At 41.4% G+C, this 24,290-nt stretch overlaps 1 protein-coding gene across 2 annotated transcripts in view; it reads left to right on the forward strand.

Annotated features, from left to right (window-relative positions):
* Window positions 1–24,290, forward strand: part of NELL2 (neural EGFL like 2) — a 280,288-nt gene that overhangs the window by 112,651 nt on the left and 143,347 nt on the right. Inside the window, exons 10-12 of one of the 2 annotated variants that reach the window (XM_074984071.1) lie at window positions 12,906–12,997; window positions 16,730–16,832; window positions 21,194–21,322. In XM_074984071.1, the coding sequence (XP_074840172.1) occupies window positions 12,906–12,997; window positions 16,730–16,832; window positions 21,194–21,322 (324 nt within the window). The remainder of the gene's footprint in view (window positions 1–12,905; window positions 12,998–16,729; window positions 16,833–21,193; window positions 21,323–24,290) is intronic. The other variant, XM_074984072.1, reaches the window with a different exon arrangement.

The raw sequence follows: 24,290 nt of genomic DNA on the forward strand, positions 1-24,290 counted from the left end.
TTAGAAAGCAACGTTCAGCATTCCATGGTTGATTTGCAACCAGACAGATCATCAGGTAATTAGTTAAAAAGTGTCATTCAATGAGAAGTGAGTTCGTCTGAACAATATTTGTAACTTGTCATTATTCTCAATGTTGAGGTAGCACCTTGGAGCCTCAGACATATAGCAGGACCCTATAACAGTTGTGGCCTATCGTTTTAAAGTGTAGCAGGGACAAGGAGTCAGCCAACAAGCGTTCCATGGCATGGTCCTTTACAATTTTGTGAGTTTGCATATCCACAACTTCTAAGAAGGGGCAGAGGCAGATACTTGGAGGGAAGAAGTGGTCCTGAGATAATAACTGGTGGCCAGAGCAGGGGGAGCCCATACTTTGATTCCTTTAAGAGCCCAGTAGCCTTGGGGTATAGGGTGGAGAAAGGCTCAGACTATCAGCAGATGCTCTGGGAAGGTGGGCAGCATATATGATGTCTTCCCTATCATAGGAGACAGACAAGCAGCAGGAGGACTGCTGACCTCACCAAGCTGAAAGGAGCGAGTACAAAGGAGTCAGTTTGAGAGAAACTGATGGAGGACTGCTAATTTAAGAGAGCGAGTCTGTTTGGGTGTGTCTACACGGGCACAAATCTTCAAAATAGCCATGCTAATGGCCATTTCGAAGATTACTAATGAGGGGCTGAATTGAATATTCAGCGCCTCATTAGCATTAGGACGCTTCCGGCCACGGTGCTTCGAAAGCGCGCGGCTCAGCGTGGCTACACGGGGGTCCTTTTTGAAAGGACCCTGCACCTTTTGAAATTCCCTTATCCCGCTCACTGATGGGAATAAGGCGATTTCAAAAGGTGCGGGGTCCTTTCGAGAAGGACCCCCGTGTAGCTGCACCGAGATGTGTGCTTTCAAAAGCAGGGCTTTCAAAGCGCCACGGCCAGAAGCGTCCTAATGCTAATGAGGCTCTGAATATTCAATTCAGCACCTCGTTAGTAATCTTCGAAACATGGCTATTTCAAAGATTTGTGCCCGTGTAGACTCAGCCTTTGAGTGCTGAAGACTCCTGAACTGGGGGGCAGAGCTTGCTGGCATGGGAACAGCAGCTCTCAAAGTTCATTGCACGGACACCCCCTTCTGATGATAACATCAACAAAATCCCTTGAGAAGGGGTCCTGCAAACTGAGCCCAGCCACCCAGAACTGAAGATCTCAGGTTTCAGGTTCGGCTCTGGGTGATATGGATTGGACATTGGCCTTGAGCCTCAGTGTTTAATGCCAGCCCATGGTTGCAACTCACTTTGGGTTCTTGACCCAGAATTTGAGAACTGCTGTGTTAGAAGACGGATTGGACCTGGAGGTTAAGGAGGAGGGTCCTATCGCATCCTGTAAAGAAGTAACAAATGACACCTCCCCCCACAAAAAAAGAGATCTGACTATCAGTACAGTACCCAGGTCTGAGTAAATGATTACAGCCACCCAGGGGGAAGTGAGGGCTGTGTACTTGCAGGGCCATATTGGGGCCATCTGTGGTTGCACACAGGGACAGACACCAGAGATCTTATAATCTTAATATAAGATAAAAAGAAACAGGTGGATACAGACAACCAGGAGAGCAAAAGGAAGAAATGAGACATAGTCCAGTTAAATTTCTTTATTTTGGGATGCTCTCACTGCTGTTTGTGTACACAGTTCCAATTAGCAGACTGTGAACTCCAGAGCTTGTGGTTAAGCCATGATCTTTAATTTGCAAGAGATGTTTCTAGCATCAAACCTTCCCTTCTTCACAACCTGTCTCAGATACTTACTTCCACTTCTTTACCATTATTTAGAGAGAAAAGAGCCAATTTGTTAATTTCAGAGTTTCGTACTACAATCCCCACCATTAAATATGCGTAATCTTTTGAGGACTATTGCACTGGACAGAGTGAGGTTAATAGTGTTCTCACACCATGTATTGAAGTTCCCAGCTCTGGCTCAGTCTTTTGAATCCAGGGGCCTCTGGGGTGGCCCTTGAGGTGGTACCACGTAGATCAGGACATGCACTTCTTCCTATATTGTTGGAGAGTCTGAGTGCAGAGCTCTGGGGTATTTTTGTCTGTCCTGGTGACAGGACTGAAAAGCATGCAATGCTGCTCTTGAATACATCAAGTGACTACAGATCTTTGAGAGATTTGAAGCATTTAATTAGGACTCCGAGATAAATGAAACCCCATATAAAGTCTCAGCATTTAAAAAGTCTGATTCCATTGGTGGTGTGTGATTTTGTTTCCTTCTTGATTATGTGCTATTTGATAATGAATGTTGCGATTGAATATAGGACTGATTTGGGTAGTTTGGCATAACTGAATTTAATTAGGATTGACAAAATGTGTTTATCCTCTTTTCGGTTTTGCAAGGCTTCCAAAATTAAATGAAAAGCTACTCTCTGTTAAAGTCATACTTACAGTTTGCTTAAGGACTTTCCAGTAGGTGTTGTCTGCCGAGTGTATGATTATGCGAATTACTCTTGTCATATTAGTTCAGACGGAGAGAAGAAGGGGATGGAATTCAGATAGGGGAAAGAAGGAAGGATAAAGAAAATGGGAAGGGGGAGGAAAGTGCTTGTCAGTTTACTTTTTCAGCTAGATCTATGGCGAAAGTGCTTTCAAGAAACCATGACCCAGCAGTCACTTTGGATATGTGACTGAATCTTTGCCTAAATCCAGCCCTTCAGATAATTTCCAGATAGATGGAATGGTAACTGTCCCTGTGAGAGCAAGAGTCACCAACAAATGCAGTTGCACTGACTTCTAAGGGGCTCTGTCCTCCTAGACCAGTGTTTCTTAAACTGTGTTCTACGGAGCAACTGGTATTCTGTGAACAACTCGCAGGTGTGCCACAAATGTTTGAAAATATATACCATGAGTGTATTTTTCCAGTTTTTAAAACCAGATATCTTCATTGCTATGATACCTGATTAAACTACTTCATTTTGTTTTTGCTGTATATACTGCCGTTTGTTTTTAGTCTGACAACAATTTTTTGAAGAAAATTTTCACAGGTGTTCTGTGTAAAAATATTATTGTTTGGTTTGCCATGGTCTCAAAAAGTTTAAGAAATGCTGTTATAGACCAGCTACTGAGGAAACCGCCCAAATAGAAAACACTGCACCCCCTCCCTATGAATTGCTTATCCTCTGTAATCATTTTTCATGTGTCTGTGCCATGTGCTGAGATGTGGGAATGAAGAACACCCTGTTTTCTTTTAAGTAATTCAATGATGTGTGATTATTATTTTATTTATCTTATACTTTCCCTTTAAAATAATAAAAAGCATACCAACTTTTAAGCTGTCCTTTCTTATCTTCACAGCTCCACAATTTAACACTTTCTCCTAACAGCTACCTAAAACTGTGCCTGCTGCTAATGAATTCTCTCATTGACAGCTTGCTACCTGAAATGATGTATTGTGGATTAAACAAGTGAGGAACAGATAAGATATGCTAGTGAGATGAGCGTTTTTTTTGTTGCCTTTTCGTCACTTTTTTCCATCCACAAAATTCCTGAGAGAGACTCCTTCTGCAATTCCCCTCAGCAATACTTGCTGGGATTGAAACACTAGGGCTATGTTTACACTAGCCAAAAACTTCAAAATGGCTGTGCAAATGGCCATTTCAGAGTTTACTAATGAAGCTCTGAAATACATATTCAGCACCTCATTAGCATGCGGGCAGCCGCGGCACTTCGAAATTGACGTGGCTCGCCGCCACGCGGCTCGTCCAGACGGGGCTCCTTTTCGAAAGGACCCCGCCTACTTTGAAGTCCCCTTATTCGGATGAGCAGATGGGAATAAGGGGACTTCGAAGTAGGCAGGGTCCTTTCGAAAAGGAGCCCCATCTGAACGAGCTGCACGGTGGCGAGCCGCGTCAATTTTGAAGTTCCGTGGCCGTGCGCATGGCAATTTCGAAGTTTTTGGCTAGTGTAGACACGGCCATAGAGTGAAATTGCAACAAGGTGAGAAAAGTGTCCAGAATGGATAATGCAAAATGACTAGAGGAGCAGTGTGAAGATATAGAGAGGTATTATGGCGAATGTATTGGTGAGTTTGAATAACAATTATTTGAGAGCTCTCCCATGGAATTAATTGTATAAGCAATGATTAGAGCATGGATTCTCAAATGTCATTGCCCTGTGACTCCCTTCTGACAACAAAAATTACTACATGACCCCAGGAATGGGGACTGAAACCTGAGCCTGCCAAAGCCAACCACACTGGACAGGAAGGCAAAAGCCAAAGCCCAAGGATTTCAGCCCCCAGTAAGGGGCATAACCTGAGAATCCCTGCCAAGGACTGTAGCCTGCAGGTACTAACCCCAGCTCTGTGTGGTGGAACTTGGGCTTCAAGTTTGGTCCCAGCAAGTTGAAGACAGCCCTGCTGACTCCATTAAAATGAGGTTATGACTCACTTTGAGGTCCGGACTCACAGTCTGAGAATCACTGGGTTGGAGTATGTTTTGTCATAACTTTTGTTAAAAAGGGACGGGGTGCCTTTAGCTAAAATAAAAATGTATATAGAAAACTCATTTTGGATGATATTTTATTTATATACTTGGTAATACAAAAAAACTATATGCCAATCTTTTTTCTGTGAGCAGGTTTTCAATGGCAATTTTTTTTCCTTTTAGGTTTTTCTTAACAAAATTTTCAGGGAATATACTGATAAAAAATTAAGTTTTCCCATTAACTAATAACTGCTACTCTTTGGCTGGGTCTACACTTGCCCCCAACTTCCCAGGGGGCATGTTAATCAGGGTGATAGGTGATTACTAATGAAGTGCTGCAGTGAATACACAGAACTTCATTAGGCTAATTCTTCCCCGCAGCAACTTCGAAGCATCAAACTTCCAATTGCCAGCATGCATGTAGCCATGGGCACTTCAAAGTACCCGCACTACTTCAAAGTCCCTTTACACCTCAAAATGCCCTACGTGCATGCCAGCACTTCAAAGTTTGATGTGTCAAAGTTGCCATGGTGGAGAATTAGCCTAATCAAGTACTGCAAATTCACTGCAGCACTTCATTAGTAATCTCCCGTTGCCCCGATTAACATGCCCCCTTTGAAGTTGGAGGCAAGTGTAGACAAGCCCTCTGTGTGTTAAGGTTGCAGAATCAGGGTTTCAGGAAATGAACAAAAAGGAGGGGTTAATGTACTGTAATTTCTGACTGTAAATGGACACTGGATGAACAAAATGTGCCACAATACAGAAAGCAGACATTTTCAAAAGCAAATAGTTTCTCTTTCCTGTTGCTGGTAAATCTCCTGCACATAATCCCTTCTTTTTATGTGAAAATCTTAGAATAGTTTCTAGAAATGAGCTGTCCCACTTTACTGAGATTGACAGTCTGAAGTAGCATTGTGTGTGTGAAGAAGTGGGCGGAATCCCATCAGTCTCCCACTTAGGATAGCATTGAATTAAGAGAACAGTATACCTGTCACAGCAGGTTTCCATAGTACAACTATTGTTACTTCTCCTACATGGCCTCACACCTCCATCAAAAGCTCTTTTGGAAGTCCTTTGCTGGAGAGACAGGTATAGACTTGTTCGCTCTTTTTATAGTGTTGTGACATGCCTCAGTACAATATGTTTGAACTGAAAGGGAGGCTAAAAGTATTTGCATGTTCTGTTACTTACTTTTATTCTTAAGTTCTTTTTATCTTGTTTTGGAAGAAGCTGTTGTGCTATGTAGACAAACTTGTCCATAATTGTGGCCTCTGATTTACTGTCCTTTCAACTCCAGTGTGCTTATTTGGTTGTGGGGTCTGTGGCACATAGACATTATGGTGATTGGTGCTATGTAAGTATGATGGCTAGATCCACTCTATTGCTGGAATGTGATCAGGCTCTGCCTCTTGCTGGCTCTACTTCCATCTGATTAGCCAAGTACCTTTAGCCACTATTGACAGCCTGGGTCTTTGTTTAGCAACGGGCAGGATGCACATTCATGTTACTTCATGTGATCTCCAAATTGGCTTCATACAATTGCAAACTCTCTCCATCCTGCTGTCTACTGTAAAAGTTTTACCTCATCTTTCACATCCATCTGTCTTCACTGGTCTGGCTGCAAGAGAGCTTTCTAGATTGCCAGCTTAGCTGACATTTCTGTAAGCATCTCCTTTACTGACAATGGTGTAACTGCTCTTTTTGGTTTGTGAAAGATGGCACAGAGAGTACTTAGAAGAGCCTTCAGTTTGGGGTAAGAGGAATGGTGCAGGGGACTTCCTATTAGGAACAGGTGAGCAAGATGAATGATATCATTTCCCCATAGCAGGCAAGGACCATGAAACGTTTGTGTAAATATATCTATATTATTTTCAATTGAGTTATCACAAATGTGGCTAAACAGCCTTTTAGCATTATTAGAGAGGGCTCGCATTGCAGACACTTGCAGGCGATCACAAAAATACTCTAGACCACTTCATATTTTCAAAATAATGGAAGAAATCTCTCCTATTTTCACAACAGGAGCAAGATATAGCTAGGAAATTTCAAATCAGATTTTCTCTGCTGGAGTTGCTGAACCCTACATTTCCATTGTTGTTCAACAATGATTGAGATGTAACAGCAAATTTTCTGTCTTCAAATCTAGAATCACTTTAAGTTGTTGAAGAAGGTAGCATAGAATGAGAATGCAAAACGTTCATGAAAGATCTCCCATAAAGTATCATGTACCCAAGAAGTGAGCAAAGAAGAGGTTCTATAAAATAGTGCAAAGGATAAATGTGAGAAAAAGAAGATCGCATTCATTTAATGGTGACTTGGCATTAAAGTGACAAATTCACAAATGCCTTCTGTGTAACTTTCCAGGGATAAAGGTTAGCACAAGTGCTAGGCACCACTTAAGTCCTCCAGACACATAGGGCATAACCCTTGTGTGAGGTGATTACACAGTGGAGAATATGAAGAGGAAGAGGCCAAAGATGAAATCAGGAAAGACCAGATAAAATGTTCTGGCAAGTAACCAATGTGGCAGGTAGGAAGATTCCAAGAGTTAAAATCCATGTCAAAATGATGCAGTCTGTCTCTCAAATTTTCAAATCAGTTTTGTTGCTCATCACATGATTAGGGAGATAATTCTGTAACATGAATGGAATAGTACAATGACATCCTGAATTGCCCTACCTAAGTTGGTAGTAAGTTTGAAACAGAATTAGCTCAGGCACCGTAGGGAATAGTCCAGTTGTGTCACATTCATCAGCATATTCCTGTAAAGAATATGAAATATGCCATCACAGCATGGCCCTCTGGAGAGTTACCAATGACAAACTAATTACTCATCCCTTTCTGGGTAGTGTTTAGTCAGGTAAAAATTAAATCTTCACTGTACTTCACAGTTACAGAATTATGTCCAGATGTTCATGTTTTTTGGACTTCCTAAGCAAAATAGAAAAATAAAGTCTCCATCATCGTGGGTCACTTACAAGCTTGTGACATCTGCTGGTGGGAGGAAGGAAGAACATTTCCTGCATTGACAAGGAAGTAGGTCCATGTGCCTACTGAGGAAGCCTGGCACTGTCACATTTTTCTGAGTGTCAACAGTATTCACCTATGAAAACGAGCCTTTGGAGTTTCACAAAGTAGGATGATAAACTGGAAAAACACTTACCCTGTTGTGTTGCTCCTGAGTCCTGACACACCCAGTAGGCTGCTGCTTCTGGGCTCCTGGGTGACCAGCCAAAGGATAGAAATGGAGGAGGACTGACAGGAGGAAGAAAGAAAAGAATATGGAAGCCTTTCAGGAAGAAATGGGAGAGAAGAGACAATTCTCTGGCAAACTGGTCAATGTCTCTGATACCAGCCTTGACAAGGTGGCAAAGAGCCAGTAGATCTGGTATCTCTGCAATGCCTGTGAGTTGTTGCTGTGAAAGTCCCATTGGTGTATTAGCTGGGATGAGAGAAGCAGGACTCCTCACCTTTTTCCTTCTCATGTGTATGTTCTCATCGAAGGGAACCGTCCAAATGTTGTGAAACCTTTTGTGCCTCAACATTTGATGTGACAACTCACCAGGCACTCCAATCTACTAAAAATCCTTGAGAGTCCAACATTTCATCCAACAAACCCCACCTCTCTGCTCAGAACTCCTCAGATGCTGTGTAAGTAACAGTAGGAGAGAGAATTTTAGTCACAATGCCCCCTTTTTCTTAGTTTTCCCCATATCCCAGATCCCCTCTTCCTCTCATCTCATCCTTCTCTGTCCTGGGCTGCCCAGTATTAGATGCCTATTCCAAATGCAGGAGTGAATAGAATAGACAGTTATATCAAGTCATCTATCCTGTGTTATGCAGCCCAAGCTGCCAATAGTCTGAGCATGGCTTGAGACCATGAGGTATCTTTATACCTTCTGGCTATGTCTACTAATGAAGCGCTGAAATACATATTCAGCGCCTCATTAGCACGCGGGCGGCCGAGGCACCTCGAAATTGATGCGGTTTGCCGCCGCGCGGCTCGTCCAGACAGGGCTCCTTTTTGAAAGGACCCCGCCTACTTCGAAGTCCCCTTATTACTATCTGCTCATAGGAATAAGGGGAATTTGAAATGGGGGGGTCCTTTTGAAAAGGAGCCACGTCTGGACGAGCTGCACGGTGGTGAGCCGCGTCAATTTTGAAGTGCTGTGGCCGCCCGCATGCTAATGAGGCGTTTGCATGGCCATTTCGAAGTTTTTGGCTAGTGTAGACATAGCCTCTGTGTTTTTACCCAGTAGGGGAAATGCGGGAAACAAATGTTACACATAAAACTTTAAGTATTGAAATGGTTTCAAAGGAAATCTACAGTCTACAATGTATGTTCATTTTGAATATAGTGAGTGAGATATTAGATGTGTAACCCCACTGACTTAAATGGGAGGAATTTTTTGCACCTGACTCCTCATGTACTGTCTTGAAAATGAACTTCCTACATATTCTGAATATTAACATTAGGATTTGGAGCATATGTCTTTGGGTACGTTTCCTTGGCAGTGATTGTCATTCAGACATGTGATGGCTCAATAATGGAACAATTTTTTGCAATTACATGTTATATAAAATTATTATTCTAAAAATAAATATTCCCTTGGCTATTATTAACACAAAAGAAAATGTTTGAAATTGATGTGACTAATTTGCAATGCCATATTATTGTGGCACTGAAAATCATATTTCTTAGTATGAAAGTTAAATTAAAAATGTATACATAAACAGCCTTCAGTAGGTTTTAGGTACTATTACATATTCATTAAAATTAATCTTGAGACATTTCTTTGGGAACTCATGTTTTTCTAATTAGTTCTATGACATTTCTAACTGATGTATTTCAATAGCAAAGAAAGTACACAAAAGTCAGTTATTTTAAGTTGGTAATGCAACAATAAAGTTTAAACAATGAGATATCAATTTTTAGTCTTCTGTAGTGAAGTGCTTTTGTCTGTAAATCAAAACATTTCAGTAAACTCTTTCATATCCAGCATTCTATCATCTGGAATCCTCAAATAACCTGCATTTTATCCTAAGTAAATGTTGGTTTCATTTTCCATAAGTACAGCGTAGTGAAAGTAAATACAAATAAATACAGCAAACACAATATACGTTTACAGTCTACAATACTACTGTAATTGGTAAATCAAGCACTCTGCCTACATTTTTGTTTGTTTCTTAATATCTAACCTTATTTTTCTTTAGTGTTATGCATTACTGGATATATCTCTTTATTATCCCTAATATTTGAATATCTGGCAAACTGCTGGTCCTAGGGCTGCCGGATATGAAATAGTTTACTGTAGATAGCCTTTATAGTGATATATTTTAATAATTTTCTAATTTATATTAATGTACTTGTATGTTCACAGGGCAGTCGCCTTTTCTTTAGATAGTTCACGTGTCCAGGTGCTGTTAGATGGATCAGTAGCACAGCTATGAAATTTTGTATATTAATCTAACAGCAAGCTTGAGATTTTAATAGTATAAAAGTGAGCAGACATGCATGTGGATTTTCTTTTGGAATAGTCAATAACAAAAATCTTGTGGGGTAAAATCTTAGTCCTATTGAAGCAAATGGGAGTTTTGACATAGACTTCAGGGGGGCCAGGATTTTACCTTTCGACTTTGGAAGGCCTGGAGTAGGCCCTATAATAAAATTTAGATTGTAGAGCACCCTCATTGTAATATAGTTGATATGATTCACACATGCTAGGTCTGTCTAATAGACTGGTATAATGTGTATGCTTGGTTTTGAGTTACCTTTGAGGGATTGTTCTTAGGCAATGTCTGTGAGTGGATGTTGAAGAAATGGTGTTTTCATAACCTATTTGTATGGAACACACATCACAGATGGAAAGAAGGAGTTTGTGGTTGTGAGAAATCTAAATATCTGTGCAATGGCATGACATTAAGAAAACGAAATTTAAGCTAAAAAGCAAGGAAACTACCTCATAGTAAAATCTTGTATATAGGAGAGATTATTCCACTAACAAATGCTGGAAGTGCCCTCAAGCAAGTCATTTAAGAGAGGCCCAGACAAAGCACTGTGAGACATTCGGTATGTAAAAATTCTGCACTGTCAAACTGATTGGATGATTTAAGGCTGAATTCAGGACCCTCTGAAGCTACTGTGAAACATCCCATCGACTTCAGTGTGGTTTTGATCAAGCCCCTAAATGGCTCTCTTAATCTTATTCTGATAGGCCCTGGTTATTTAAAAAAAATTAGTAATTAAAAGGATTTGAACTATGCTATTCCCCATGATGCTAAGAGACTTATCACATGTATAAAGGTAACCCCACTGGGATACTAGTGCAGTCACTAGGATCACAAAGAGAATTCTGTTTATTCACATCCTGTTATACTGGCTCTTAATAAGGCTTGCCTCCTCCATACGTAACTGTGTAGGAGGAGTAGTCTTGCATTTAATTGGAATTAATGTCTTAGACATTAGGAGAGCTCTCAGTATCCCTCTTTCTCCCAACTAATCCATCAATTAACCTATGAGTAAATTAGAAGCAAAAAAAAAAAATGGATTTAATCCAACTATGCTACTAGCTATTATTTTTGCAATTTAGTTATTGTGTTCCACACATCTGTGAGATGTTTTTGCATCAGTGATGAATAAATTAGACCTTTCACCTTTAATCTAGAAGTTTAAAGCCTTTATCTATTCTGTTTAATTATTTTCATTTAAGTTCTGTCAGTTTCCTAAGCAACGCAGACATATCAGATGTTCTACTTCTGGCATTTTCACTATTCAGTCTTTATACTTTTCCACACAATAATTGCAATACATGTCTCTTTTTAAAAGGAAAAATATAACATGAAAATATTTTACATAAACTTTTAAACGCTAGAGAGGCAGTCAGTAATCGGTCTGTTGCAAGCCTGTTTCGGAGTGATTCAGTAAACCTCATGATATATTGTTGATGTAGATCCATACTATTTGAGAACAGTAGGCCTAATCCTGCTGGCAATGCAAGTAAATTGTGTGAATGAAGAGATGCTCTTAAAATATAATTTAGAGGTAAAAATGAATAATGAGGACAATTGAAACAATGGTACAGAACTTTGGAATACATACTTGAAGTGGTTAAATACCAGAGCATTATGATAGTAAATAACATATTCAGTGTCAGTGATTACCCATCACACACTAGCATCCTGGGGCTGTCTATGCACACCCTGTCCTGAAAAAGGGGGGGTAGTGGGGGAGTGCACACTTTTGTTAAGTTTGCTTGTTCATCTCCAGTCCTGCTGTCCTGGGTTCCCAGAAACAAGGCAAATTTGATAATCTCAGTGCCTGACTCAATGAGGCCGAACAGAGTCAACAGAGTGGCCCTTTGGTACAGGACAGTGTGGCTTAGTGGCCAAAGTCAACAGAGCGCCGCTTTGGTGCAGGACTTTGTGGCCCAGTAATAAGTACCCGAAGTGCCACCAACACAGTGAATGCTGGCAGCTCAGGTACAGGGGCCCAAGCCCACCTGTCTCTATCAATGGCCCTAGCAGTGGCAGATGGTCTATCTCAAGCTCAGTGTGGAATTCCACCCAAATATACTGAGCTTTTCTTGTGGGGAGATACCGCTCCTTGTGTCATTTCCTACTGTTGTCACTGGTGAGGCAGTTCATGACCCTCTGGAGTCTTCAGGGTCCACAGCAGAAGTTACTTCCTGGGGCTCTTTCAGTCTTAGGGCTCTAAGCCATCACTTGAGGCTTCCAGTCTCTCCAGACAAAGAATGTATCCTTTCTTCAGTAGGAGCTCCCAGCATGGGCCCTTGTCCTCCAGTCCCTTGCCCAGAATGATCTGTGCTTCCTCCCTTTAAATTGCTGAAGCATCTGGAGCACACTTAGTCCAGCCTACAGGGCAGGACTTCCTCCATCCATAATGTGTGTTTAGCCCTATCTTGTCAATTGCAGGGGCTGCACATCCCTCATCACACATTCCCTTGCTCAAGAAACTGACTTTCCATTCTTTTGTCCCACTACTATCCTACTATCCTTCTCTTTTTCACCTGTAAGTTCTTCAGGTGGTCACTTTATTGTCTGTCTGTCTTGACTTGCCACTCCACTAAATCCCCTCTAACCTGGCTTCCACTTGTTGCATTTGTCTGAAGCTGCTCTGACTATGGCCGCCAGTAATTTTTTCCTAGTTAAGACTTGCAGCTTCTATTTTTTTCTTCTGCTTTCTCTAAAGCTCTGTTTTTCCTTGAAACCGTCTCCTCCTTTCACTTTTAGGCCCTCTCCTCTTTTGGCTCTGCTCTTCAGTTCTCTTTTGTTCATGTCCGAACTTCTGAAATGGCATATGCTTGTTGCTGAATTGATCATTTAATACTGAAATATGCATAGCTTTAAGAAAAGAAGACAATTTTGTAGTCAGAATACTGAAAACTTTCTTACCCAAATCATTGTTTTGTTTTATCCTAAAGCGGTGTGCATATTTGAAGGCAGAACCTACTTTGAAGGACAGAGAGAAACCGTGTATTCAAATTCAGGAGACTGTGTTCTTTTTGAGTGCAAGGTAAGAACACCTTTTATTTCAATGAATTTGTTTAAAATGTCTTGTAAGTTTGATGAATAAAATGTATCTGTAGCTGTTGTGAAAAGTGACATAAAAGGGCATCTCTGCTGTTTACAAATCAGTATTTTTTCTAATTGCTGACCCTGAAAATTCAACCTGGGATCTCACAGTTGAGCTGAGTCCTTTCCTATCTTATTCATTATGGCTGTGTCTACACTAGCAAGTACTTTACAAAGATTTTTTGAAAGGTTTTTTGAAAAAAGGGGGCTCTTTTGAAAGAGCCAGTGGAGAGTCTACACACACAAAGCATTCTTTTGAAAGTAAATCGAAAGAATGTGGTGCTTCTTTTGAAATCACTCTTCCTTTCCTGTTTCAGGAAGAGCATCCTCTTTCGAAAGCTTCTTTCCAAAGAAAACAGGTGTAGATGCTTTGCAGGGCCCTTCTCTCAAAAGAAGAGTCTTCATTTTCGATCCCTGGTCTGTTCTTTTGCAAGAGCAGGGGCTCTGTGGATGCTCTCTTTTGAAAGATCAGATCACTTTTCAGAGCAGAAATGCAATTGAAGGACAGAATGCTACAGCATGATTCTCTGTGTGGAAAGTGAGCAGAGAGCTACTGCAGTCATATGTTGCTCCACTTCCCAAAGTGTGGAGCTAGCTATGGGCTAGAGACATGTCTGCTTCTGTGTGGAGCTGAAGAATTATGTATGGTATGTTGAGTGGGGGAAAGGGGCAAGACCAATCTGCTAATTGTCATGTTGTCTCAGAGGGCAACTGCCATATGCGCGAGCATGTACATTCCACAAGGTCTGAGTTGGGAGAAATTGCGCTTTCAAACAGAATGGAGGCCAAGGTCTCCATGCTCCAGCCCCTTTCAATTTTGGAAGTCAGATAAAGGTGACAGATAATACTTCAGCCTCAGTGTCAGGTATGGTACTTCCCCTGAATCTACCAGACCCTTTCTCATGTCCAGCAGGATATTGTGCCAGAGCTGCTTTCTGGGCCACTTTACTGTAGCTTTACGAACTGGTGATTATAATAGGTCAATAAATCTATTTTAGAAATTAGGTTGCTGGGCCAAGGGATAGATGTGCTAGCTTTAGTCAGTATGAAGTACGCCTTATCTCACTTCTAGTCACATTGAAATCAAGGGGCAGAGGAGGATGGGAGGGCACAAAACCAGCTGCTAGAGAAATAAGCTCTGAAGTAATTATGGAAAAGTAGCTGAATCCACCCTACAGTTTTAAGGGCTGTGAATTGCTATTTTCAACACTGTTCTCTGCTGGTGATCAATCTGTACATGAATAACAATGATCAAAGTCTGTATTTCATGCAGTTAGAACATATGAGGTCACATAAGTGAACGTACTGAGACAGCACACCTGGTCTGACTCTGCCTGCCTATGGGCAGTGCCACCTTGTCTCTCACTGGCTACATCTACACGTGAAGCCAACATCGAAATAGCTTATTTCGATGTAGCAACATCGAAATAGGCTATTTCGATGAATAACGTCTACACGTCCTCCAGGGCTGGCAACGTCGATGTTCAACTTCGACATTGCGCGGCACCACATCGAAATAGGCGCTGCGAGGGTACGTCTACACGCCAAAGTAGCACACATCGAAATAAGGGTGCCAGGCACAGCTGCAGACAGGGTCACAGGGCGTACTCAACAGCAAGTCACTCCCTTAAAGGGCCCCTCCCAGACACACTTTCACTAAACAGCGCAAGATACACAGAGCCGACAACTAGTTGCAGACCCTGTGCCTGCAGCATGGATCCCCAGCTGCCGCAGCAGCAGCCAGAAGCCCTGGGCTAAGGGCTGCTGCCCACGGTGACCATAGAGCCCCGCAGGGGCTGGAGAGAGAGCATCTCTCAACCCCCCAGCTGATGGCCGCCATGGAGGACCCGGCAATTTCGACGTTGCGGGACGCGGATCGTCTACACGGTCCCTACTTCGACGTTGAACGTCGAAGTAGGGCGCTATTCCGATCCCCTCATGAGGTTAGCGACTTCGACGTCTCGCCGCCTAACGTCGAAGTTAACTTCGAAATAGCGCCCGACGTGTGTAGCCGCGACGGGCGCTATTTCGAAGTTAGTGCCGCTACTTCGAAGCAGCGTGCATGTGTAGACACAGCTACTGTGTCGCTAGGAATGTTGTATGGTAACTTTGGTGATAAAAATTCTGATGCTCAAGCACTGAAATAGTCAGTGCTGCCAAGAGTGCAACACTAGAAATGACATTTCCGAGCAGCAAATCAACACACTGTCAGGTATGTAGGTAAAATGGGGACCCATAGGCAGATGCTGTTTTATTGCCCACATATTTCTACACCTTATAGAATCTAGTTAATGACCTCTGCTCAAGAGAGACTTGAGAGTGATGGCACAATACTGATTTCTTGCTTGTGGGCTAGTGTTGATGTTATCAGGGCAGTTTAGGGAATTTCCCCTTCTGGAATTTGTTGTGCCTAAACATGCAAAAGTCACTTTTCTGGTTTTTTTTGAGTATGTTTTTTTCCCATTCAAATATGACAATAAAAAATAGAAACTCTGCAACATTTCAGTCACATTTAGTAATAGACCAGATTGTATTAATGGCCAATCTTCAGCACTCTTATAAACGTGTTCACTTTTAGGTGATTTGAGTGTTTTGTGAGACATGCAGTATAGTTCAAGGTCTAGTTTATCGCCACAGGTTCGGGTTTCATTCTGGTTGTATGTCATGGTGTCTGGGAAGCAGTGAAGACAACACTGGTTTCTGATGTTTACTTTTTGGCTATAAGGCATCCTCACGTTTTTGTCCTGGGAAAATAATTTTGCCCTGGGAAAATAATTACACTGCCTTATATAATAATGCCATATGCAATGTGGTAGGCACTTTGCATGCACAGAGTTGTATATTCTGAGAAGATTCCTGACCATCAAAAGACACTGGTGCTTTTCAGGAAAGTGTTGTGCGGCCGTGATTTGTGCTTTTGTCTACATCACTGGAGTGCACTCTGCTTGAGGCCACTTGGAAGCCAAAGCTGGAGCAAAACCTAGCAGCCCACTTGCTAAACTGGGTATCTTTTCATGAGTATAGGATATTTAGTTTCTCTGATCTCCACAGGTGATTTTTGACATCTGACATGCTAAATAGTCAGGCACCAGTCTACTCGAGAAACTCTCTCTTCTCATGAAATACCACTGCCTCTCTCGTGGGCCTTATGGCCACAGTTGAGGTCAGGTGGAGTACTCAGGCCAGAGCACCCTTAAGGTAAAAGAAAGGAAGCTGCTACCATGGTATTACTTGTGCATTCCCCTTGGCTTTGATTCCCTTTGGCCCCATCCCCACTACAGTTTGTAAGAGAACTAATTTGTTGATCTTCTAGAAATGATTTCTGGAGAAACTTTTGAGGACAAGGAAGCCTCATGAGGATAATTTTGGGAAGGATGAGGAATTGTTTCCTTTTTTCATTTACTAAACAGGTTTGATTTCTGATATATAATGGAGGTGCTGCTGTGTTAAGTTTAGCTGTAATTCCAAATTGTCAAAGGTACTTGGAAAAAACAGCAGAAATGCAGTACTTTGAAGACTAACAAAATAATATTCGGTGATGAGTTTTCGTGAGACAGACCCACTTCATCTGTTTGAGATAAGCATTGCTGTTATAAATCTAAATACATAAACAAGGTATTATTCAGCTGCATTTGCATCTCCCCAGTGTTGAATAATTACCTTAATTTAACAGGACCATAAAATGCAGCGCACTGCAAAATCAGACTGCCCAGCCTTGAACTGCCCTGAGTCTCAACAAATCTCCTTGTCTCACAGTTGCTGCAAAGTTTGTAAAGGTAAGAAAACAGCAGAATCTGCCTGTGCTCAATGTAATGAACAGTATTTATCATTTATTAATTTTTTATAGTTTTGAAATGAAATATATTTTTCTTCACTGGAGATCCTGTAAAACTGAATAGGTAACTTGCAGATCAAGGAGTCTGAAAAGTTGTTGGAATGAGGTGTAATAATGTAAATTTTATTGAATGAGACTGGTAGCTTTTGTGTATTTTGTACAGAATAGAATGTCTAAGAAATTATGCGTTATTGGTGTAACCACTTGAAGTATTTTATTTATGCTTGCACGCACACACATACATATCTGTAAAGGTTCTGAGGCTGGAGAAATCTTCAGTGTTCCGCAACATTTTTGGTCTTTTCTGCAGCGGAAGTGTGCTTTGCTGATTGATAGAAAGTTAGAGTAAGTTCGTATCATTACCCTCTCTTTTTAATACTTTTGAATAGTCTTCTGAATGTAGAAACAAAATGGTTGGGAATTATATTGAGCGTCTCAAATTTTTACCTGCAGACCAAACTGATGGAATATACCTAGATTTTCAGTGCAAAGATAGACATGTAAAGAATTACCTATGGCTTTGTGCCTGATTGTTTTAATACAGATTAATAATGGTACCTCCCAGCTGTGAGCGGCTGCATCTTCAAAGCATAAAGCCTGTTCCTATTTCTCCAATAGTTAAATTGCAATAAACTGAGTCCTGGAAGGAAACATGCCATCACACTTTGTAGCTTGGCGTGGATATATGTTGATTTTGGAAATATTGGAGACATGCAAGTCTTCTGCTACCCAGACACTAAGAAGAGACATAAGACTGCAATGGAAGAAAAGAACTTAAAAAAAAAAAAAGCATGCTAAAGTCTCGAGGTCCATCACAGTCAAAAGAGATATTTTCCTGATAAAATCTTACAGTAAGATTTTCAGTAGCTTAAAAAAATCTGCATTCATTGAGCCTGGACATAACTCAATAAATCTAATAGGTGGCCAATTTAAGTGCTGTTTCTGAACATTTTCAGTCCTGAATTCTCATGAGCTATGGATCTTATTCTTAAAACTATACTTTGATGCAATATTAATCTGCAGCACATATTCTCCTGTGTTAGTTTGTAGTCTATGGAGATCTATCGATCGGTGGAAAATTGTACATTAACTATTTAGTAATGCTGAAGTTCTAATGTTAACTCATAAAAGCCAGGAAATCCAAAATTAAAGGCTGATATGTTGTCTCTATTTCAGGCTTCTGGGAGGTAGAGAAAAATAGGAGCAGGGTGGCCTTTGCTGTTTGTGAGCTATAGGGCCGAATACTGGTCTTTGTGCACAACTCTCGAACAGTATCAATGGCAATTGTGAGATGTGCTGAGAGTCCTAAATTTCCTGTTTCACACAACAGCAGTGTGCTAGCTTAAGAAACAAAACTGAATGGGAAGTTGTGAAATGCACCTATACTACTGCAAGAAGTCATGCAATGGTGGGTGTTGTAATACTTTAAAAAATGTGCCTCAGTTACTATGATCATTTCAGCGTTCAAAGTCCTCTTTCCTTATACAGTACATTTTTGCCTCTGTAACTGTGGTCTGTCTGGCTCTTCAGATTGAGCTCGTGAATGTAGACACACACACCCCTTGCCACCCCCTCAAGGTCTCTTGGCAGTCACTCAATAACGAGTATGATGTTTTCATGCCCTCCTATTTCTGAGTCTGTTGAGGGCTGATTAGCCCAGTTCTGTAGACGCAGGTCTTATCACAGATGGGGCAGGTGTCGGTTGCTGTTGGGGGCACAAGGCAGTTTTCTTCTCTGCCTCTCTTCATTTGCACTGCAGTGGGACCTCTCAAATTCCACCACTCCCTCATGGATTACCACTCTTTACTGAGTATAGTCCTAGGGCAAGATTCTCCCAAATGTTGTCACCGGTACTTCACTTTTTCATGTGTGCCTTCAGCATGTCCTTAAACCACTTCCTCTGGCTCCCAACGCTTCTCCATTCAGCCTTTGCCTCTGAAAACAGAATCTGTTTTGGGAGACACTGATCAGACATCTGAACCATGTGCCCAGACCAATTAAGTTGGTGAATGATAATGGCTTCAATGCTGGTTATGTCCGACTCTTCCAGGATGCTAGTGTTTGTGCGCTTATTCTTCCAAGAAATATTTAGGATTCTCCTGAGTTATAATTGACGATATTGTTCAAGTGCCTTCAAATGACACTTCCATGTTGTCCAGGTTTCACATGAATACAATAGCATTGGAATAACCGCTGTATGGTATACGAGGAGCTTTGTCTTGGCATAGGTGTCTTGGTTTTTGAAAACCCTTTGTCTCAGGCAGGCAAAAGCAGAGCTTGCATTGCTCAGATGATGCTGGATTTCCATGTCAATGTCAACTTTAGCAGAAAGATGACTTCCAAGGTATGGGAAATGCTCCACATTTTCCAACTGTTCTCCATTGACTTCAGTGGAAGGTACACGAAATTGTTCCGTTGGCGAGGGTTGCTGGAGAACCTTGGTCTTTTTGATATTCAGTATGAGGTCGAGATGCTCGCATGCTTTGATGACGGCACTTAAGATGGTCTGAAGGGCTACGGGAGAAAGAGCAGCAACCATTAGGAAGGCTAATACACCAGTGATCTGCACTTCTCTGACTATGCCTTCGAAGCAGATTCTATTTTTTTCTATTTTAAATGCAAAAATAAACATTACTGTAAAGTTGAAGAAGATGGGACTGTTTCATTAGCAAGACATGGTGCGGCAGGCAAGTAGACTTGTAGGGAAAGAGGTCTTTATTGAGCACGTATATTGATCTTTGCTATGTACAGACAAATTCATGTTTATCCTGGTGGCAGCCTATCCCCAGCTTGCACTGTTCAGCCATTCCTTTTGCACCAAACTAGGTTCCTCCTGAAAGTTGACCAATTCTGTTTGTTGTATTACCAATAGTTTTACTTAAGGAAACAGGAACTGAAAAAAGCACAGTGGAAAATGACTATTCTGCCAATCCTAATGCCAATTTTTTTAACAAGTCTAGAGCAATTAAAATACTGTAAATAATAATAAAGTGAAAAAGTTGTGTGGCCCAAGTGTACAAAATATTGACGTGTGTGAAAATTTTATGGAAGCTTAAAATTACGCATAACCTCTACAAACTCACCAAACTAATAACAGACTCACCAAGGAGAGTAGTACAGTAGTGTTGGATTTCAGTGAAGTGAACATGAGGAAGTAAGAAATCTACTGAGTGAATGGGAAGACTCATTTAAAATAATCTATTTGGGAGAAAGCTAGACACAGTTATAAAAATACATTAAAAAGTCTCTCTTTAAAAAGAGGAAAGCCAAGGAATAAGGAGCCAATGTGGCTTCAAGAGGAGCTGCTAACAATAAGATTAAAAAAGAAACGTCATTGAAATATCAAAGAGGAAATACTTCTACAAGAATATTCAGTCAGTTAAGGCTTCAAGGGAACAGATAAGGGCAACAAAAAAGCAAAATAAGACGTTAGCCAAAGCTTTCAGGGAATATGAAAGGGTTTTACAAATACACCTGGGGAACAAGAAGTACTGTGAGGAAAGTAATCCTGTAAGTAAATGGGTTGCTGAGTATCTGAGCAACTTCTTTAAAGTCCAACTTTTAAAGGGAAAAAAAGAAAAAGGTGAAGAAGCTGTAAAAATAACCATTGGCAAAAAGATGAAAAAGGGATTTAAATATGCCACCTAACAGACATTAGATGATAATAGTTTCTTTTCCTCGTTGACCTGGAGATGAACTGAAGAGCAAGAGATGAGAGATTCTGTAGGCTATACTACTCCTCTGAAATGCTGTACTCTTAATATCAAGGTAAATTGTGTATCTCCTAAGTAAGACAAGTTTTCTGAAGAGGATTCTGTAGCCTAACTGGGGAAAAAAAATGGAACGCATTCAACAGAGAAGATGTTTGGTTATCTTTGGTTTCTTTATAAATGGGCATGAGAGTTTGACATACTTTTTATATTTTTGATGGATTATGTAGATGTTTATCTGTGAGCATTTTGTTTTTACAGTTATGTGAAATTCTGGGTATGTGTATGTTTGTCAGGTAATAGTTATTTAATGACAGACATCTAGATTATAAACTTAAAGCTACCTAAGTGGCTCTCTGCTCCAGCTCCACTAGTTCTGCCATTACAACGTATTGGATGTACATTAAGGTAGGACTCTAATTCTCTAGCTGCCTTTTTTTGTACTTTGTTTGCTTGCAAATTTTGATGCTTATTGATGGAAATATTTTTTTCATCAGTTTGGGCCTGTGTGATAAAATTGGTGTTTATTTGCACTAGTAAAAATATAATCCTTTCGAGCCCATTTTTAACAATCACTTTTGTTTTCATGCAGGGCATAACTTTTGTGCTGAAGGACATAGCTGTAAGGAGCATTCTGTCTGCAGAAACTTAGAGGACAGAGCTGTGTGTACCTGCCGAGATGGTTTCAGAGCCCTTCGAGAGGACAATGCCTACTGTGAAGGTAATCCACTGTGAAGATACTCAGCTGTTTAAGAACAAGAAGAAGTTGTGTGGTATCTTATAAACTAATAGATATTTTGGAGCATAAGCTTTCGTGGGCAAAGACCCACTTCATCAGATGCATGAGTCGGGGGGTGGTTTCAGAGGGGTATTTAAAGAGTGGGGTCCCAGTAAGAGGGAGGGCCAGCCCCTCTTACTGGGACCCCACTCTTTAAATACCCCTCTGAAACCACCCCCTGACTCATGCATCTAATGAAGTGGGTCTTTGCCCACAAAAGCTTATGCTCCAAAATATCTGTTAGTCTATAAGGTGCCACAAGACTTCTTGTTCTCAAAGCTACAGACTAACATGGCTACCTCTCTGATACTTGTCAGCTGTTTAAATTACTCTGGAACAGTGCGTGAAGAATGTGCTAATTCACAGTTCTCAAAGTGATGGACCTATTAAATGTAGCAAATTTAATTTTCAGAATATTAATTAGTTAAAATAATTCTCTCTCAAATTAAGAATTTTTAAAAATACCTGATCAGTGTCTGTTATAAGCTAATAAGGCCAATTTTTTGAATTTGAAACTATACTTTCATTGCAAAATCTGTATAGTTTTCATTCAGGTAACCTAAAAGTCTCATGTTAGAATATCTTTTAATTCATGCAAACTTTAATGTAGCTTTTTGTGCGAACTTGGTAGTAGTCTCCTCCCCCGATTTAGTAAGTAGATAGTAGGCGCTAAACTCTGATACTTTTACTCACACTGAGTAAAAACTTACTATTCTTAATAGTCCCATTGAATTAAAACCAAAGTCTCACTTACCAGATAGAGGCATTTCCTATACTTTACATTTAACATGTTCATAAAATTCTAATAAAAACATGGCAGCTGTAGCAAGATAAGTGCAAATACCACCCAATGAACACTCTACTTTCATGTTGACTCCTTCTCCCTTGCCATCCATCTGTGCCTTTCTCACGATGGCCCTGAAACTGCAAACATTTAAAATATAAATTGTTTCAGTGGGACTGTTCACAGAGTAAGGGCTCTCAGGTTGCAAAGACACTGGTGTTGTTTCTTTTGGCTCATCGTTTTGCAACACTAATGCATGTAATGTTATTCTAATGAGTGGTCCCATTGACATTAGTGGGACTACTCACATGTAAAATTAATAATGTTCATAAGAATCTGCAGGATTAGACAGTGTTTTACAGAGAACTCTGTTCAATATTTACTCTGAGACTAGCACATCATTTTGTGACCTATTGTCTTGACTAGAGCTTTAAGTCATCAGGAGAAGTCCTGCTCCTCTCTCCTTCTATGACTTTGAAGAGATTTGGTTTCAGGAGAACCCATATATACTTTGGAGTCAGGGAAGGCTGCTGGGACATTGCCTACGGTTTTTGGAGGTTAGATGGGGTGGTTCGATCATGGATCTGTAATTATATGGATTCATCAGTGATTTCCAAGTTGAAAGGGCAGTGCAGAATCTGTACAGAATATTGTTAGCCTGAGGCTTTAACAGTGGTTTCAGTGTTGCTCTACTTTACACCCTGTAAGGGAGAGAAGAAATCTTGACCTCTGTGGATCTTGCCAACATAAAGTCCAGTTAGACCCTGCTATATTTAGCTGCTGCTATTCCTCATGCAATATGGGAAAAATGAGAACGTGATCCCTTTAGTGAAATGATTTGGATGAGAGAATACCAGATTTTGATCGGTAGGGCCCAGGGGTTGGCAACCTGCGACTCTGGAGCTGCATGCATCTCTTTAAGGAGCCACTTGCGGCTCCAAGAGCTGCTGCCGCTGACTCCTCGTGCAGCTCCCGAGGCTTAAACAAAAATCTAAATTCAGTTGTCTGTCACTGAGCCAACTGAATTTAATTTTGTTGCTGAAGTGGCAGAAGCTGGAGCTGCTAAGCAGTCAGCTGCGTCAGAGAGCTCAGCAGTGAAAGATGGCTGGGAAGGGAGCTGCCCCACGTGGGCGGAAGTCTAAGCTGGTAGTAGAGCTGTGGGGAGGGTGGCTGAGCTTGCCCGTGCCAGAGCTATGCAACCTTGCTGAGAAGGAGGAGGGGACAGTGGGGAGCAATGGGGGATGGCGTCATTGTCTGGGGCTTAGAGGAGTTAATTCTGGGAGTGGGGGAGAAGTTTGTGGATCAGAGGGGTTAGGCCTGGGTGCTGGGGAGGGAGGTTGGAGTTCAGTGGGGTTAATCCTGGGGATGGGGGGAGGTAAAGCCTGGGGATGAGAGCAGATTTGGGGGCTGAGATGGGTAAAGCCTGTAGACGGGGGTAACTTAACTTTCTAACTAGTACAAATCATTGTGTGTGCGCTGTCTTTAAAACAGGGGTGATAAAAAGCACAGGTTGATGTTATTTAGTAAGGACTGTCTCGTAGTCACAATCACTGTGACTCTCGAAGGATTGATTTTGTAACTGAACTTGGAAAAAATGGCTCTTCTCGCTATTTCGGTTGCAGACCTCTGAGCAGGGCCAAATGCATGCTGCTGCAAGTGGACGCAGGTTCTGCTGAGTTGGATTGGAGTAGTAGCTGTTTGTGCAAGTGGTTATTGTGCAAGCCTTTTGGAGCGTTCTTAAACATGAATATGGTTTTGAAAATTCATTTGTAACCAGGCATGCTGTAAAGGGTCAGACTCACCCCTGTGACTCCCCCTGCTGGCCAGTGTGGGAATTAACTCAGTTTGTCAGTTAGGGCACCCTCTGTGGATGGTGCCTCACTCATCATCACTCTACTCAGCTGTCTTCATTGTGTCTCTTGGGCCTGCATTGCTCCTTTGTCTGCTTCAGGACGTTTCCCTCTGGCACTACCCACCTCTCAGTTCTCCCTCCTTCCATGGGCATCGGCAGTCCTCAGGCTCACACCGGTCTCATGGCCAACTGCAGCCTAAGGTCCATCCTGCACCTTGGGGCAAGCTGCAGTCTATATTGGCTGTGCTGCAGTGTGGGAGGGTGTGGTGCAAGGA

Source organism: Carettochelys insculpta, chromosome 1 (assembly GCF_033958435.1).
Source record: "Carettochelys insculpta isolate YL-2023 chromosome 1, ASM3395843v1, whole genome shotgun sequence".
NCBI classification, from domain to species: Eukaryota; Metazoa; Chordata; order Testudines; family Carettochelyidae; genus Carettochelys; species Carettochelys insculpta.